The sequence below is a fragment of the Equus quagga genome, chromosome 18, assembly GCF_021613505.1.
Source record: "Equus quagga isolate Etosha38 chromosome 18, UCLA_HA_Equagga_1.0, whole genome shotgun sequence".
Taxonomy (NCBI): domain Eukaryota; kingdom Metazoa; phylum Chordata; class Mammalia; order Perissodactyla; family Equidae; genus Equus; species Equus quagga.
The window spans coordinates 32,668,281-32,686,582 of NC_060284.1; the positions used below are offsets into that span (position 1 = coordinate 32,668,281).

The 18,302-nt window shown below is 39.4% G+C and overlaps 1 protein-coding gene across 1 annotated transcript in view; it reads right to left on the bottom strand.

Moving 5' to 3' along the window:
* The window catches only part of PLPPR5 (phospholipid phosphatase related 5), a 105,669-nt gene that overhangs the window by 57,774 nt on the left and 29,593 nt on the right, over window positions 1-18,302 (bottom strand). Inside the window, exons 2-3 of the mRNA XM_046645864.1 lie at window positions 9,340-9,472; window positions 5,921-6,171 (exon numbers count right to left, since the gene is read on the bottom strand). Coding sequence (XP_046501820.1) covers window positions 5,921-6,171; window positions 9,340-9,472 — 384 coding nt within the window. The remainder of the gene's footprint in view (window positions 1-5,920; window positions 6,172-9,339; window positions 9,473-18,302) is intronic.

Genomic DNA, 18,302 nt, shown 5'->3' on the forward strand with positions numbered 1-18,302 from the left:
CTAACAATCATATTCCACCTAGAACTTTATTACAGACAATCCTCAGGGTAAATTTCAGTAGGCATTGTACCCAGGGCCCATGATACTTCTAGGGACCCATGAAACTGTCTTCATTTCTTTTAAAATCAGAAGGAAAAAGTAAACATTTAGGTTGAAGAAAATATTTACTATATGATATTTATAAATTTGTTTTTATAGCAATGAAGTTGTAAAATATTCATTTTTTTAATGGCAGAAAGAGCCCATGAAGGCACAAGTAGGAGCCTAGGGACTGCAAGTCATAATGCAGCCCTGACTATCTTATATTGCCCAATAATAGTAAATTCTGTTTTCCTAATTAGAATGTGCAAATGCTGCCAGCAATCCCCAAGCTGAAGTTTGCTAATACGTAAGAAGCCCCAGACTTATTAATGGAATTCTGTGACATATTTTGCAATATTTCAAAGAGCCTAATAGAATAGTAGATTTACCCATAATAAGCTGCCATGCACTAACTAAAACATCAGTGCGCTTCACTTTTGGCTAGAACTATGTTAAGTCAGTTGGTCACACTGGTGATCTCATGCTGCTCAGCGGTTCTGATAAACTGTGGGAGACACAGGAATTTCCGTGACATGACTGGAGAACTAGATACCATTCCAGAGCCACATGTCAAATACAGAATATCCAAATAAAAGTGTCACTGACAGAAGCCAGATAAAATTGAGGTAAAGATGCAGAGTGTCCCTGTGTCTTTAATCATTTACTTGACTGCTTCTCATCATCCCAACCATTGTAATAATTGTATGCGTGCAATTTCAAAACAGCATTATTATATTTTTATTATTACAGATCATTGTTTAAAATCTGGGCCTAAGTTGGGATGGGAAAGTATTAATATGTTAAATAGAAGATTTAAAAGCATAGAGTTCAGGGAGGCGTGTGGGAGAAGAGGAGGTGAGTAAATTATAAGAGGTCGACGGTAATGAAAATATTGGAACCCAATGGGTACTTCACAGATGTCTTTTGTACCTTCCCCAACCTCCTACCAATAACACGTAGCTGAAGGCTGACAGGGGACATGTCCATCGACTAGTAACAGTGGTTGCAGCACCAGTAGTCACAGAATAGGAGTCACATTACAAGTGGGTACTCAATAAATACTTTTTGATACATTATCTAGTAGACGCAAATTTGCTCACTTGAAATCTTGAGCACAGGGACCTTATATCTTTCAGCATTAAATTACTCCTGGGAGGGAAGATTTATGGAATGGCTTTCTGATGGCAGCCAGATCTCATCAGCCAGTGAAGACAAATACGCAGAGGCAGTCCACAGCTCTTCTCTTTACCACCCAATCCTTCTCCTCCAAACACAGCCCTGACCAGGCTCATGAACTCAACGGCTGCAAGTAAGCTGGCATGCATTCCCCAAATTCCTGTACGCCAGAAGGAGGGCCTGTTCACATCCCTATGTAGAATTAGGTAAACAGTCACTAAAGGAGGGGTGCACAGACCTCAGTGGGCTGTTTATTTAACCCTTGTCTTGGCAGCCAATAGCAGTAACTGCTGCACATGGGACCTTGTGAGCTTATTATAAAAGATGGCTGCATGGGAAGGGAGACTAGAATGATATGAATGACTGGCTACCAATGAGGAGGGAGAGGGAGGGAAATGATATTTTAGAGCTTTTCACTAATATTCTGGGAAAAGACTGTAATACTTTGTTTCGTGTCCACAAATTCCTTCTATGCCAGTACACGCACCTCTCTACAATCTGACTTCAATGGATCTTCCCCAACTACAGGTGGCGTCTATTTCTCCACCCTGGATGTTGAACAAGTTTTGGAGCCTAAGCCTGAAGATGCCTTGCAGCACGGGCCTCTGCCCTCTGGAAGGCTGCTCTAAGACACTGACAGGGGAGGACAACCTGCAAGAAAGGCCACTTGAGGATGAGAGGTCCAGCCCCCGCCGACTGGTCAGCTGAACGTGACAGAGGGGAGAAGCAAGGACTGACTGACCACCAAGAAAACCACAGGTCAACTCACAGAATCCTACGGATAATAAATTCTTGTTATTTTGGGGTTAGGGTGGTTTGCTATGCAGCAACAGATAATGGAAACAAGCCAACCAATGTGGCTGACCTTTCCTTTTTTTTTTTTTTAACATTTTCAGAACATCTAAGGTCAGAATTGAAAGTGACTTAAAGAGATCATTTTATGTCTTTCTGATTCAATGGTTTATGAGGTTACCCAAAAAGTCACCAAACATTATTTCTCATTCTCAATTTTGAAGTTCATTTGACTTTAATTGGAAAAACCTTTACCCATTTTATATGAAAAGAAATACCACAAAGCTAAATTTAAATATTATTCCAATGCAACTTAACAGTGAATTATAAATTTAATGATGGAGGGTTAAAGAAACTTCAGAATGCTTTCCTGGGGAACCAACAGCACTTGCAAAAACAGGCATAGGGATTTTTCTCTCTGAAAGTTCTCAGTAAAGCCAAGAGACTAACTCTGTGATCCAATTATCCCCAAAGCCTCAATTAAAGTCAGATGCTAAGGGAGAGTTCAAGTTCCTTAATTTTATTTACTAATCCACAAGGAGAAGAATCAGAAAAATATTCCTCAGTTCTTCTTTGCATACTTCATAATAGGGCTCATTTATTTTTATTTATGTGTTTACATTTATTTATAACACCTACACCACATTAAACAAATATATCTCTACCTAAACACAGCAATAAGCCTATTTCCACAGTGAATATTGAATATATGGCTGTTTTTCCCTATTTACCTACTCATCAAAATTCTGCAAGCATTTCACAAGACAGTATTAGTTTGAAATACCCCAACATTTCTATTATAAAGTCCTTCCAAGGTGTCTCCAGTGAAGCTGGGAAGAAATACATTTGTATGTAAGTTCAAATATAACAGCAAAACCTGACTGTAATGCCTACATTTGCAGCAGGAGTTATATTCAGAGTTGCCATAGCAGCCACCCACACGCACAGGCACACACAAAGGGGTGGTAGAGAAAAGAGAAAAGCAGTTAGCAGAGAACAGAATCTATTGTTTAAAAGACAGAGGTACCCTTCAATGTAATTACAAGCAGGAATCCTGTCTTTGAGTCTGAACCACTGTTTAATGATAGAAGATTTCCAAATGCTGAAGTGTTACTAAACGTTTTTTTTTCTCTAAATGTATCTACCTACCATCTGAACCCTTGGCTTTAACCTTGACAGGTGCTGAGGTCATGTGGGAATAGGAGGAAATTCAGCTGACCATGCACACATTAGGGCTAATATGATTCAATGATTCCCTCTCTGGAATATTCGGAATCATTGTAGCCAGGAAAATTTGTGGTTCTATGGGTCTGGGCGAGTTACTTCACTTTCTGATTGTCCTCATCCATGAAATGGGCATGATAATACTACTTACTTAAGGAGTTCTTATGAGGATTCAATAAATTAGTACAAATAAACAATTATTACATAAATAATGATAAATAAAAATAAATTTTAATAATACATAACTATTAGTAATATATTAAATTAGTAAAAGTGAAGCACTTAGTTCCTGACACAGAGTAAATGCTCAATAAACATTTGCTATAATAGTAATTATTATTACAAACATTTCCAAGTCTTTATTATAGACCAGAATGGTCTGGTTTATAATTCAGAAGTCCCTTAAATAAATGTGTGAAAGTAAGTTGCTAAAACAAATCAAGTAAGAAGTTGCTAAAAGAAATGTCAGCAGCCCAGGGGCAAGACAAGATAATTAAGATTTTTCCAGTACATAAAAGGATAATGCCTTCTCCCACAGCAATGCCTTTGAAATACCATTTTGGCAGAATAAAAAGACCAAGTATTTTAATATACTAGCACATCCACCACCATTGGCAAACCCTGGTTACACAGTAAAATCTAACATCTGTTAGTGCTAAGATAACCATGTAAAACAGTATGTGGGGTCAGAGAGTACTCTGGAATTTGTCCCAAGTCATTGGCTTGATCATATATGTATGTGAAGATATATTTGCAATTCATACCCAGGTACAAATATAAACATCAGATTCAGATATGATAACAGTGAATGAAAAATATTTTATGATTTCCGATTCACTCAAGTTTTAAATCTTCATTTTAAGGCTGAATGCTACATCTTCTGGGAGAGGTGGAACATGTAGTCAAGTAATTTAGTGAGTAGAAAAGAATATGCAGGGATTAGCAGACTTCACCTCAAGTCTAGAAGTAACTTAGAATGTGAAGCAGAAAGCAAAGCTGGTGGGCTAGAGAAATCAGGGGGAATTAGAGGAACAGAGTTGTAGCACAGTAAGAGGGCAAGAAGGGAGCTGTAACTGACAAACTGCAATATCAGAAGACAGCGGAAGAGAAAATGGATATGACGGGATTTGATTCTTAACTCTACAAATTTTCTTTTCTTTTTTTTTTTTGAGGAAGATTAGCCCTGAGCTAACTGCTCCCAATCCTCCTCTTTTTTTCACTCAGGAAGACTGGCCCTGAGCTAACATCTGTGCCCATCTTCCTCTACTTTATACGTGGGATGCCTACCACAGCATGGCTTGCCAAGTGGTGCCATGTCCGTACCCAGGATCCAAACCAGCGAACCCCGTGCCCCGGAGAAGTGGAATGTGCGAACCTAACCGCAGCGCCACTGGGCTGGCCCCCAAATTTTCTTGATGGGATTTTTTTTCAAGTCCAGGCTGTGAGGGACAGAATTAGCTTGGCTCAAAAACTTTAAAAATGCTAAAATGCATAGACTTGGGACCTCCAAAAGTATCCTGCTGTTGTGAATGTTATGTACAATGCTATATTGCCCTTCCTAAATTGTTCTTTATTTAGTAACCTTTATTTCCAATCTCAAGTAGAGGTGTCATAGGGTATTACTGTCTATTCTCTCGGCTCTTAGAGTTAATCTGACATGAGTGCATTAGGAACATTAGAAACATTTCCACAGTTGAATAGCTCTTTGAGGGTAAAAATAACTCCAAGTTTTTTTAAGTCGTTAGAAACGATTCAATTTGGTTTCATATCGGTCCTGAGATCTCTTGGCAATGAGCTGAAATCAGAAAGAAGTCGCTATTGGTACCAGTGGAAAGGAGAATCCAAAAAGATATTTAAATTCTCAGCTTCTTCTTGGAGCTATGGAAAAGCCTACAGAGCACACTTTTGGAGTCCAACGCCACAGCAGCACAGTAGATCCTGGTGAGACACGGAGAGGCCCACGACACGAACGCAGGGATCGAGAGCTGCCTGCCGAGGCTGCCCTTCTTTCTACTCCTGCACATCAGTAATGCACTCAGCTGTGACCACTTACTTCCATCTAAGGGTCCCATCCCGAGGCCTTGGCTTACACTTGAGGCCTGACTCTTAGCCCTAAAATAATGGCAAATATTCAAGAATAAAGGAAAAAACATAATTTATAAGGACATTTTGGTCATTTCTACGAGAAAATATAAAACGCTGGTTGAGATATTATGATGATATAGTTACCAAAAACAAAAGAACTTTCTAGAAAAAGAGTGCCCCTTTGCTCCCACCAGAGCATATTAGAGCTTGAGCAGGCAGCTGAGAGGCTTGGGTAGTTCTCTTAATTGCGCTATTACAAGTTTATGGGCCTGTTACAGGACAAATTTGCTTCCATTAAGCCCTATTTAATATAAAGACAAACATATTCTCAAATAGAAATGCTAATGGTGTATTTTTTAATGCAACCAACTACCCACACATAGTCTCATGAGAGTCGACTGACTTAATTTTATTCACAGTACAAACAGCTATTATTAAAAGCAAATTAAATGGCCTACAGAAAGCTGTTAATGCGAGTTCCATTATGGCAGGGAGAAATAATTTCTGCATTGGAAGAATTCACAGGAAGACAGATGAAGACTGGTTTATAAGCCTTACTTACTGTCAGATACATAGCTGCATAGACACTGAGGGCCGCCTCTTTGGATGGAAATGTTTTCCTTGCCCTCATGATGAGATCTGGGTTGCCCGTGCAGGCCTCTTCCCCACTGATGAACTGTGTGTACTGCTGACATCCAAGCGCCGTATAGTTGGGCTTACACAGGGCAAGAAAATGTGGAGCCAGGTTCCCCGTGACTACTTGTCCAGCATTGACAAAGATATCTGTAGCAAATAGTCCAAACGTATAAATCCCTGGGGAAGAGAACAAATCATTTTAACTCTTCAGGTTTTTGTGTTTTAGTTTACAATAAACCAACATGGAAATATTTTAGAAATTATAAAATAGTTCCTACATACATACATATGGTTCCTTCCACTTCACTCCTCTCCAGTTCCTCCCTTCGCTTTCTGGAGTGGTGGGAGTGTTAAATTATTTAACATATTGAGCTGTCTACCACTGGCTACATTTTTATGCATGGCAGGTTTATAAGACATAAGATAGAAGAAAATATATTCTAAGGCTGTGGTTGAGTAATGAGATTTTTTAAACGGAGACACATTCATTTCCCTTGAGAGAGTTCAGTCTATCACTTTCTACTAATGCTAGCCATCTTTATTTTTTCTCCATATTTGAAAATATTTTTTCTCTGACTACATAAAACAAAGCCATTTTCTCCCTTTGATTATGCTTCTTAAGCTCATTCAGAATGATATTAACTCTGTGGGAGGTGCCAATTAGCAGTAAAATCCAACGCCATCAGTTTTCATTTAAATATCATGGAGAATCTTAAGTAAAGCAGAATGTTTTCAGATTCATCTCTACATTGCCTTCAGAAACACATTTTTAAAAGTCACATAACAGCTAGTAACTTAGTTTCACCTTATTTTTTATGGATCGGGTTTTAGTTTATCAAATTTGGGGCAAGTTCATAAACAATAAAACCATCAAAATTATTATTTTTCAATTATCTTCACAGTATTAAAATTTATTTGCTTGGGTTACCTGAAGGTATAAAATTAAGTACATAGATTTTCCCCCCCTTCTGTAAGAAACATGCCAATTAACTCAAATACACATTTTCTAATTTCAATGTTATTGATCATTATTGCCAAAAATTATCTTTGTACTTAAGTAGGGTAGGCAAAATAAATTCTTTGGCATCATTTTCAATTAAACTTACAAATACAACTTTCAAGGATGTGGCACTGAAAAGAACCCCATTCTTTCATAATTTGGGGAAATTAAATCCATCAGGACATTTTAAAACTACACCAAAAAAATACTTCCCCAATACTTGGTTCATTAAAAAGTCATATAATTCTACTATAATAATTAGCTGCTTTTTTTCTCAGTGTATTTCTGGATCGTTTGTTTCCTAAGAGTTACATAATTATTGGCTATTGTGCAGGAAAGCACCAGGAAAGCTGTGCAGTATCAAATAATTTTCCAGCATTAGATGCATGGCCGTCCTTTTCATTTTCAAAATATTACATAAGATTATAAAAGGTTTATGCACACAAGTCTGCACACAGCAAAACTCTGTGTATAGACAAATGAAGCAAAGACCTTAGCTCCCTCTTTATCCAAAATTTTAAAAGGAAACAACACAAAGCTCTTTTTTACATCTTACCCCTTTTCCATGAGTCAAGTAAATGTTATCAAAAGTAGAAATTTGGAGAGGTAGAGAAATAAAAGCGAGTGGAACTCAATAAAATGTTACGGTACTCAACTTCTCCTTCCAAATCTCATGGCCTAGCCTGGGAACCTAAATGACAAGCCTTCATCTCCACCCTCTTGAAATCTAGGCTAAGATGGACTCATTTTATTTAACCAAACCATTCCTTTTATCTGGTGTAATAATTTTTCCTGTTTAAAATAGAGAGAACTATTTGATAAGGATATGGAAATATCTCTTGATACTTGTAAAGTTCCCAAATGTGCTTAGGAATTAAAATGTCAGTGCATCAGGCCCAAGGTCAATGCTGTAGTTAACTACAAAGATACTTATTAAAGTGAGATCCCATGAGTGCATCCCTCTGCTGACTTGAAGAATAAAATTACCATAAATAATGATGTCCTATTATGCAGTAATGCTTTGCTTAGAGGCTTCCCATTTTATTATAACAAATCAGAAACATCCAAATCATGATAAACAAGGGAACAAGAAACAAATCAAGCACGCCTAAATATTTTATAAAATGATATAAGAAGAATCATGTGAAGACTTAAAAGCACACTTTGTGCCATATATTCTTCAGAAATATGTGTGCAAATGCATAAAAATATTTTACTTAAGTATAATATAATTTGCTTAACAGTGTTGAGATAGTGTCAATTTCAACAAATATTTGCAGTTCTGAGTATATTATTGATTGTTTTGTTATTAAATGACTCATATAAAGAGAAATGAGTCAAGAACACAATATTGATGGATGTGAAAAAATAATTTTTTAATGTTTTATATAAAAGCTATTCCTGCTACAGTATAAATGAGGGCTTTGGACATGTATAACTTGATGGCAATAGAAAGAACAGTCTTAGATACGAAGACCTTTCATCCTCAGAGAGATTTAAAGGCATGATGACATTTGGTTAGTCTTTAAATGGGTTTATATATAGATTAGGTGATCTAGACATAATATGTCCAAAGTCATCATCTTGATCCCATCAATATGAGAAATATATAGAAGAGTTGTGGTATCCTTAATCTTAATACCAATCAGAACTTATCTTAAATGTTATTCAGTATAAACAGACATACTTTTATTTAATCTGATAAATCCAGGAAATAATCATTTATATTAAATTTTATCGTGTCAGTTAAAAAATTTGTCTTGACCAAGTTTCCACTGAATCGGGATGATTTTCAGTAATTCATCAATATTCATATGTATTAATGCTAGAATTTGAGATTGAAAGTTAAATTATCAGTAAAGCTTGTCCTCTAATAAAATCACCAGTACATTCTTGCTGACATTAAAAAACAGCTCAGAAATAGCGCATGGAGCGCTACACGTGGTAATTAACAAATGCAACATTTCTTTTATATGTCAAGCTATTTTTCTTGCCCTTCATGATTTTCAACAACCTACCTACTATCATTTCTCCCTAAGCACTGTTTCTGAAATTTCATAAACACAGTAAATAATTCTTTTAATTATGTAATTTTTAGTTTCTTAAAGAATTTTAAATATCCAAAGGTGGTGTTCTTTGTTAAAATAATATGGAAATGACACCTGGAGTCTTGCAATATAAAAGAGAAAGTAGTATGCAATGTTTATTTTTAAAACCAAATTAAAACATTTCAAAGAAGATATAATCTAATATTTGCATACAGTTAAAATGCTGGCCATTTTAAAGGTGAGCCTATACATAAACATTGTTTCAGCAACAATAAAAACAATTCCATGAACACGTACCAAGAAATCGTACAGTTCGCCGCACCAGTGGGTTTATATAGCAACAGTCTCCAGTTAAAATAGTTTTCTCCTGGTTTTCAAAATCTCTTGTGGCTAGTTGTAGGCAAAACACAGCAGTTTCTCCAACTATTATCTTGCAAGGAAATAAAAGGTTAAAGAACATTAGATTTTAACCAGTATAAATGTAGAATATTTCTGTTTTTAAAAAACATAAGAAGGAGCTCCTTTGAATGGTAACAATTTCAGTATAAAACTGAACCATAATTGTTTAACCAAATCCTTTTCTTATTAATTTATCCCTACGCATATAACCCATATTTCTCTCAATTCAAGAGAATACTAAACTGATAAATGACAAATAAAAATAGACCATAACATTTTTGTTCTCTAAAAAATTTCATTAAAAAAATAAAATATAGGGGGCTGGCCCCGTGGCCGAGTGGTTAAGTTCGCGCGCTCCGCTGCAGGCGGCCCAGTGTTTCGTTGGTTCGAATCCTGGGCGCGGACATGACACTGCTCATCAAACCACGCTGAGGCAGCGTCCCACATACCACAACTAGAAGGACCCACAACGAAGAATATACAACTATGTACCGGGGGGGCTGTGGGGAGAAAAAGGAAAAAATAAAATCTTTAAAAAAAAAATAAAAAATAAAAAAATAAAATAAAATATAGAAAGGATTTTTGCTTTAAGGAAGCACTCATTCATTTTTGGTGTGAAACTGAATTCTATATTTTATTTTCAAGTGATTGCGTCTTGCTTAAATTTGACTCTCATGAAAATCAGAATAACTCTTTACACAAATATTTTTGAAAAGATCTGATATAGACATACTAATTTAAAATTATGCTAATACTTTGATAACAAGAAAAAAATAATCAATTCACATGTTTGGCCTTCAGGTTATCCTTTGCCAAAATGTCATTATTCTATTCTGAAACATTATTAAGAATTATAATCATTAATATATTCTTAATACTTTATACATACATCATTTTCATCTTCATAAAAACCCATATGACACAGAGAATATTATCATATCTCTTTTATAAGTGAAAAAAAACAAGACTTGAATTCAAATCAATTACCCAAGGCCACAGAGCTAGTGAGGAGAAAAATTAGGTTCTGGTACAGATTCTTTACTCAGCTATGCTGATTTACTAAAGGACCCAGCTATCTTCATTGGTATTTGTACCATCTGCGGTGTTTTCATACATGGTCCTTAAAATCACCCAGCAAGGAATTAGAGCAAGTGCTATTATTCCATTTTACAGATGAGGAAATGGAGGCTTGGGGAAGCTAAATAATTTGCTCCTGGTCAGGCTGGGCAGAAGCCACAAAGAAGTTTCTGATTCAGCCCCAGACCTTTTGACTCTATTTAATGCCATGAACAACAGTACTAGAAACAAGATTAAGAGAAAAGAAAGTGGAGCCAAGAGTATTTTCCTAATCTGTCGTTATTAATGTTTGTTTTTAGCACATCTTGTCAAGGTTAAATAACGTACTCTATAGGGAGTCCCTGACATCCCCGGGGGAAATGCTTTTGGAATCTTTATGAAAAGCAATATCTATGATTATAAGATATTCAAAGTTATAAGCAGGATTAGAAAGGAGGTCACAGGAGGTTAGGTGTTTGACCTAATTTCACCTCAAGATGAGCAACAGATTATGAGGCATCTCTTAATTTTTATCCTTCTTTCTATTTCTTTTTCCTCTTTTCTCACTATATCTCTTCTTTCAAGTAGGGCAGAGTTCAAGGTTAAACCAGAAGATGTTGAGCTGAATTATGATAAAGGAGTCTACTCTTGCCTATCTGGTAAGACTGGGTTGAATTGGGAAAGACTAGAGTTTATAGTCTTCCAAATCCTCCTGAAATTTTAACTTTGGTAAAGTAGACCAAGTATGTGATGACACAGTTCATTCAGCCTAAAGAGACACAAGAGGTGTTTTTTATAGGTTTGTCAGCTGCCACCAGGCCCTAGGAGAAACTGACAAACAGACAAGCTGTGTGTTGACACCTTCTTGTCTCCCTCTCTGAGTCACTCTTTCATGCCCTACCACTTCTCTGTCACTCCTTAAAAGAAATTACTTCCCGAGTTTTCAGTTTCAACTTTCAGTTTTCAGTCTCAGGGATGTTTTGTCCCAGAATTTTCCAAATTCTAACAATCTGTCATCTACTCCACATCATGAGCTGACTGGCTCCCTGCCTGATTCTGCCCTCTCAGATTTCTCTCCTCCACAGGAGGTACCATGGAGTCTCCACTCTCAGGTTGGCTCCACCCCAGGGTACTCTGAACCCCCAACTCAGTCTGTTAATACACTAAATTCCCTAGAATGTAGTAACCACCCAAAAACTCTTACTGAATGCATGAATGAATTGCATCTCAATAGATCTCATCTTCAACAGATCAGAAGGTCTTAGTCTGCCTCTGACCTTTGCCTGACTCCTAACAACCAACTTCTTCTGCCTTGTTCATGTGATGAAGGCTCCACCCTCCACCCTACTCCCTACAACCAGATCCTGTATGCTTAGGCCCTGACTTGATAACTCATTTAGTTATCAGGTTCCTACCAGACTAAGAGCTGTCTTGTCTGGGCCACTCTTTCCAGGGCTACTCTTCGCAGTTTTCCTAACGCTAATCTCTTGCTTACCTACATCTCAGCATATTACACATTCCTGAATTTCCTGTTTGTGTCTTGTTATTTTTGTGTGTGTCAAAAAAACACTATCTCAGTCAATTTTGTTTGGCTGTACTAAAAGAAACTCACTAAAACTAGAGTAAGCAAAATAGGAAATTTATTCTAGAGTTGATGAGTTATCGCAGAATCTAAGGGGACGGGGCTCAGGATTAGGGCCAAGAATGGAAATTCCTCAAGAGTCCAGACAACTACTTTCTCAGTCTCATTCCCTGGAGTCACACTATCTCTCATCTCGGCTCTCCTCTGAATGCCTGACTCACTCTTGTCTTTCTGCAAGCCAGCTCTCCTGTTTCCTAGCATACCTGGTTATCCCAACAGTCTCCAAGACCCTTGGCTTGAACATGTTAGCTCAGTTCAAGGAAAGCTCAATTAATTAGGTTCATCGGACCCCAATTCAAAATTCCTAGGCAGGTCAGCTTGGGATATGTGTCTCCCTGATCCAATTCTCCGAGGTTAAGAGGGAGAGTCATGGTGTATGAAAACTGCTTCTGTGGGTAGAGAGAGTAATTCTCAAAAAAAGGGAGCTTCAGAGTGACCATCAGATATCATGTGCCTCTCGATGGAAACACACACTACCACCTATAAAGTATTCTTGCCAAAAGACTCTAACGTGAATCTGATCGAGCCTGTAGAGACAGTTACCAATTTACAAAAACATAGAGGTCAGAAGCACATGTTAGCCTGCACCCTGGGACGCTACTAACAGAATCCAGACTGTGGTAAATTCTACAGTACAAACAAATAAAGTGCAAGAAAAGAAAAAAGGAAAAGAAAAGAGATGGAGGAGGGAAGGAGAGATTAAAAGACTTAAAAGATGCATCAACCATTGCAATGCTAAAAAAGAAGACAAAAACAACTGGAATTTGTATACTCAATGTCTATAACTAACGACATTAAGAAATTATGATTAATTTTTGAGGTATTATAATGTAAAAAAAAAACAGAGAGAGAAAGAGCTGCAGTGACGTGACGTCTACTTGAAACTCTTCTCCACTCTACCTTGCTGGGCTGGACCTCCCCCATGCTAGTTCTTGCCCTAAACTAGCCCTTTCCACCGTGTTCTCTGGATATGGTGTTCTGCGTGCCTACTTGGACTTCCTCTCATCCAATGTACGGGCCAAGGCCCTAGTGTCTGCTTTCCTCCAGTGAGCATATCTACTTCATGCTCTACTTCTCCCTCCCTCATGGCAATATCTATGGAACGCCTTACCCGAATCATATTCTCTCTTAACTTTCCTTACCCCAACTTCCTGAGTCAGAATCCCCATTGTTAACTTCCCTCAGATAAGTTCAAGTAATGAAAATAAAACAACTCTCATTATGATGAACACTTAGATGCCCTCTGAGTTAAGGATGCAACTCCAGCCACTGATGTTTAAAGAAGAGTTTATAACTAGCTGGGTGGACACAAAGAGAAATAATTAATAATGGTACAAGACTACACACGCTGAGTTTTATTTGACTGATTTGGACAATAAATGCTATTAGAACATTTAGGAAGAAGTGTCACTGAGTCACTGAGGGCGTCTGTGTTGGCCATGAAGGTGCCACGAGGATCTCCTACTGCAGGAAGGCTTTAGGACTGATGGCCCCAGCTGCTCCTGCTCCTCTGGATCCAGCACGGAGTCCCTGTTCATGCCATACTTGCTGCAGGCTCCTGCTGGCCAAGGATTAAGCACGGTGGGCGTACTCACGTGAAACCACTCCTCTGAGATGTGGGGTACCTCTAACTGGTAATTTTGGTTTGAAGACTCCCCATGGGCCTGACCAAATCGTTCTTGGAACTGTGCTGTACTCTGAGGTGCTTCCTACCCAAACCTCCTTCCTTCCCCTTCTCCTTCAGAGGGGTCAGACCTCCATCATATCTGAAGGCCCTCCCTGTCTTCTCTGGCTTACCACCCCCAACCTTTATCTTTTACAAGTGTTTCCCCTGAAAAATCCCTTGTATATCTAATCACCTTTGGTAGCTGGTTCTAGAAGAACTCAATTTAACACAGCATCAAAGAAAGACCGGTTATGATCCTGACTGCTTTTAAAGGTGGGATGGTTACGAGACAGATGTAGAGAATTTGGACACAGCCCTAGCAGGAAGACAGTGTTAGGAGAGGAAAGGAGGTAGGCTTTCTCCTGATAGCTCTCAACTTGACCTAAACATAGGCCAAAGTAGATTGAGTTTGCCTTGGAGGCAGAGGCTCTCATCAGTGAATTACAGACTTAAATTCTAAGTTCCCTGATTTTTATTTTGGTTCTTTTCTGCCTGTCCTGTCAGAAGCCCTTCCTGGAGCACTTCATTCCTCCTAAGGTTTTACCAACCCATGCTACTCTAAGGAATCCCAAATATTTCTCTTCTCCTGAACTCCAGATGCGGGTCTCCAACCACCCATTAAACAGCAGCATCTCAACATGCTCAGATCTGCAGACTGAAGTCCTCCAAGCCTTCCCACCCGAAATGCAATTCCCGTCCCCGAGCCTAAACCTCCTGCTTCTCCACGTCACCACCTCAGTTAACCCACTATCCTCACTTGGACACACAGGCTACCTCACACCCTTACATACCCCGCTGACACCCCTGTTTCCCTCATTTGCCTCTCTCCATCAATTGCTAAATCACGTTGCTTTTATACCTTAATTATATGTCAGATATGTTCCTTTTTATCACTATTGCCATTTTAAAATTCAGTCTCTCATCACTTCTTTCCGCATAGCAGCATCTTCCGAACTCGCCTCTGTGCTTCCACTTTCTCTGCTCTTCAAACTGTCTACTGCCAGATTGATCTATCGAAAACAGACTTTGTGCAACCCAAATTTCCTGTTTACAGTTTTCAGTCTGTCCTCATAGCCAATGGAGTAACAGGAATTGTCACAAGAGATTGTTTACAGCTGAGCCTAAATCTATCTTTTTCAGCTTCTGCAACTGTTACACAGCCTCCAGACAGGCTGTGTTCTAGTCACAGCTAAACATTTTCATTCCCCAACATACCAGGCTTTTCCACACAGCCAGGCTTTTATACTTGGTCCATGGCTTGGTATAGGTTGGTAGGCAGGGCACAGATCTGTGCTTGAGACATGATTTAAATATTGCTTACTCTATTGCCACTTTATGCCTATTCCCGGTACATCCCATTGCTCCCTCTGGGTGTTTCAATAGCACTTTGTACATTTAGTATGGTTCTTTTCACATGGTTTTATAAGTGTCAGTAACATCTGTCTCCTCCACTCCGTTGAGAGCTTCTCTGAGGCAGGGACTGTGTGTTTCTCTTTATGCTTCCATGTTAAAGCACAGTGACTGCAATAAACATGAATGGCTGTATGAATGAATGAAATACGGTTCCATCTGCCCACTTCATAGATACGAACACCTATCTGGAGAGAAATAAAAGAGTAAAACATGCTTGAGTCACACAGTTGCTGGCACAGCCAGAATCTGAATCCAAGTTCAGAGGTATTTTGACCACAGCCTCTGCCTGGGAACTTGCAAGTCTTTCTTCCAAGTTTTCCAGGCTAAGCCAAGTCAGCCCCCTGCTCCCACTCCCACTCCTAAAGGCTCAGGTCACACCCTGGAGTTCAGCCACGTTCCTAGCACTTCTACAGTTTGGAGGGGAAAGTATTGGGATAGAGAGCACCTCATAAGGACCCTTCCAACTTCTGGGGTCTCCAGGAATAAGAGGACTGAGCACAGAAAAAAATTTTCCTGATCTTTTCAACACACATGCCAGTCTTCCAACAACGACCAAAAGAGCTTCACAGGACCCTTCCAATTCTGCCCTTGTTTTTTTGAGATTCTGTTTTCAGTGACATTTCTTCCTGTTTCCTCTGCATATCCTTGGTTCTTATATGGAATTGACGACCTGGTGGTTTGGTCATCTTCTCACTACTATCAAGAAGGGAGACTTAATCTGGTGTCACTGGCTGCCATTTTCATTTGATTCCCAAAGCGGCCCTTGGGTAAAGAGCATAATTGGTGTGCTTTCTCTCCTGAGAGTGGGAGAGGGGAAAACATGACAGTACAAGGGCAGAGAAGCCAGAGATGGGGATGCTAAGAGCTCTGTCACTTCGTAGTGTTCCTTGACAAAATTTCCTTTCTTCTGTGAACTAATAAATGAAAGCTGTTTCCAGAGAGAACTGAGGTGATGAACAGTGTTAGCTGAGATTGACCAGGATGATTACAGCCCCTCCTCCTGCCTGCCACAGGCTCCAGCTGTCTCCGGAGGGTGAGAAAGGAGCGGAACTTCGAGAAGGACACCTGTGGCACCAGTGGGGAGAAGCAATGGGCTTCCCATGGTCAGGTGTTAACAGCAGGGCCTCTGTCCCCCCTCAGCAAAACTCATTCATTGGGACATAAAAGAAAAAGGGAGAAAAAAGTGCACTGCTAGCAGAGAGTGTAGGTTGGCACAGTAAATACATAGCCGTCAACCCTCACTTTCTTTCTTTCCTCTGCCTTCTAGCTCCCCTCACCTGGTCTCACTAACCTCATTCCACCCCCACTCCTCCTCTGCCAGGAAAGGCAAAGCTTCTGCCAGTTCCCCAGTTCAATAGGAAGCCCTAACGCAACCCCTGTGGCAGGTTGGTTTCAATCTGATCTGGAATATAAGAGGCCCACCAAAGGCTCAGGAGCTGACAGTGAAGGGCCCTCACCACTGCACCTACCCAACCAGGGCTGTGTCTGAGCAACCTTGTTTCTGGAGTCACAGTCTCCTCTCCACTGCAAACTGACAGTCTGCCTCCTTGGAGGCAAGAGTTGTGTTCCTGAACTTCACCCAACTTGATAAACAAGCTCTACATTCCATAGATCTTCCAAAACTGGAGTACTACGTACTCTATTATATGCCACCCTCTCACTGAGTCACTCCATTATCTCCACTGAACTCAGGGTTGACATTATGAAGCCCCTTGAAGCCTGCCTTGCTTATCAAGCCAGAGCTACACATTTCCATTCCTAAATGACCCATCCATGTCTCCATCCTGTCTTTGAGGGCAGATTTGGTATCTGGCCCTGTTTCTTATCCATTACATTGTTCGGCAGTGAGTAAAAAGGCCCATCTTGCTGATGAATAGCAATCTAGAAAAATGCAGGTGTAAATCATAAATCCCCAGGTATAAATGTATAATTGTCTCTGTTATGAGCACATAACATCACTCTCATACCTCAACTCCCAGAGGCTGACCCTGTTATCTATATTCTCTAATGAAAAAGTACCAAAGCAAGTTTTTCCAGGAAGATTAAATCATTGTAGATTTCCATCAAATGTCAAACTCCAAATAGCTTTATGGATTCATTTACATCAACCCAATTAGAAATTCCTCTCCCCTTCAACTAGTGATGACTCAAAGATATCCATGCATCACTGATTTGAAATTGGTACAAGAAAATCATTTCAGACATAATGTAGCAGCACAGTTCATGCAATCAGGGTGACAGTGCTTCACCCTGTCTCACACTCTTCAGACATACGTCAACGAATAGCTACAAAGATACTTTAATCTGTCAAAGTATAGTCATGGGATACACAGATTTTAAAATGTAGGGAGGTATTGGGTTTATATTTAGGTTCCTATCAAACATATTGTGCATTCTTGGTTATTACACAGACACATATATGGAGAGAGCTTATTTCCCATCATCGATTTCAGGCGAGCCAAGGAAAGCTCTGAGGTTTACTACAAGGTGAATAGTTGCACTGGGTACTATCTCACGAACTTTGTGTCATGTGGGGAGAAACTAAGGTTTCTTCTGTGTACGTATGGATTTCAGCACCCTTGCTAAGTAAGGAAGATGCTAACTTCTCAGAACACAGTTTCTGAGTGGAATCAAGGTTAGGAGACAGGAGAGCTAATTGGAGTGAAGAAGTAATATAGTTGGTAGTGCAACGTTTGCAGTTGAACTATGGTTATGTCTTACTGTAACTGCATATATTTCAAAATTTGACCACCAAAAACTTGTGTTCTCACTTTCATACTATAAAGCTGCTGTGGGAAGTGGCCACCCAGCCTGAACCCACACTCCCTGCACACCTGCCTCTGGGAGATTTACACCAAAGGAAGGTCAGGATGAATGACGTGTCAGTTTCAGACCAAAGAGATAAAGCGCCTTCTCCATGTTCTCCTTCTCCATCTGCTGGCTGGAAGCAGGGAGATCTCTGGGCCCAGAAGTTTTTGGTGCCACAAGATGGAAAGAGTCCAGGTTGCTCAGTCAGCGGCCCTGCATCAGACTGTTACATAGCGAAAGATAAACTATAATGTGTGAAGCCAGTGAAATGTGAAA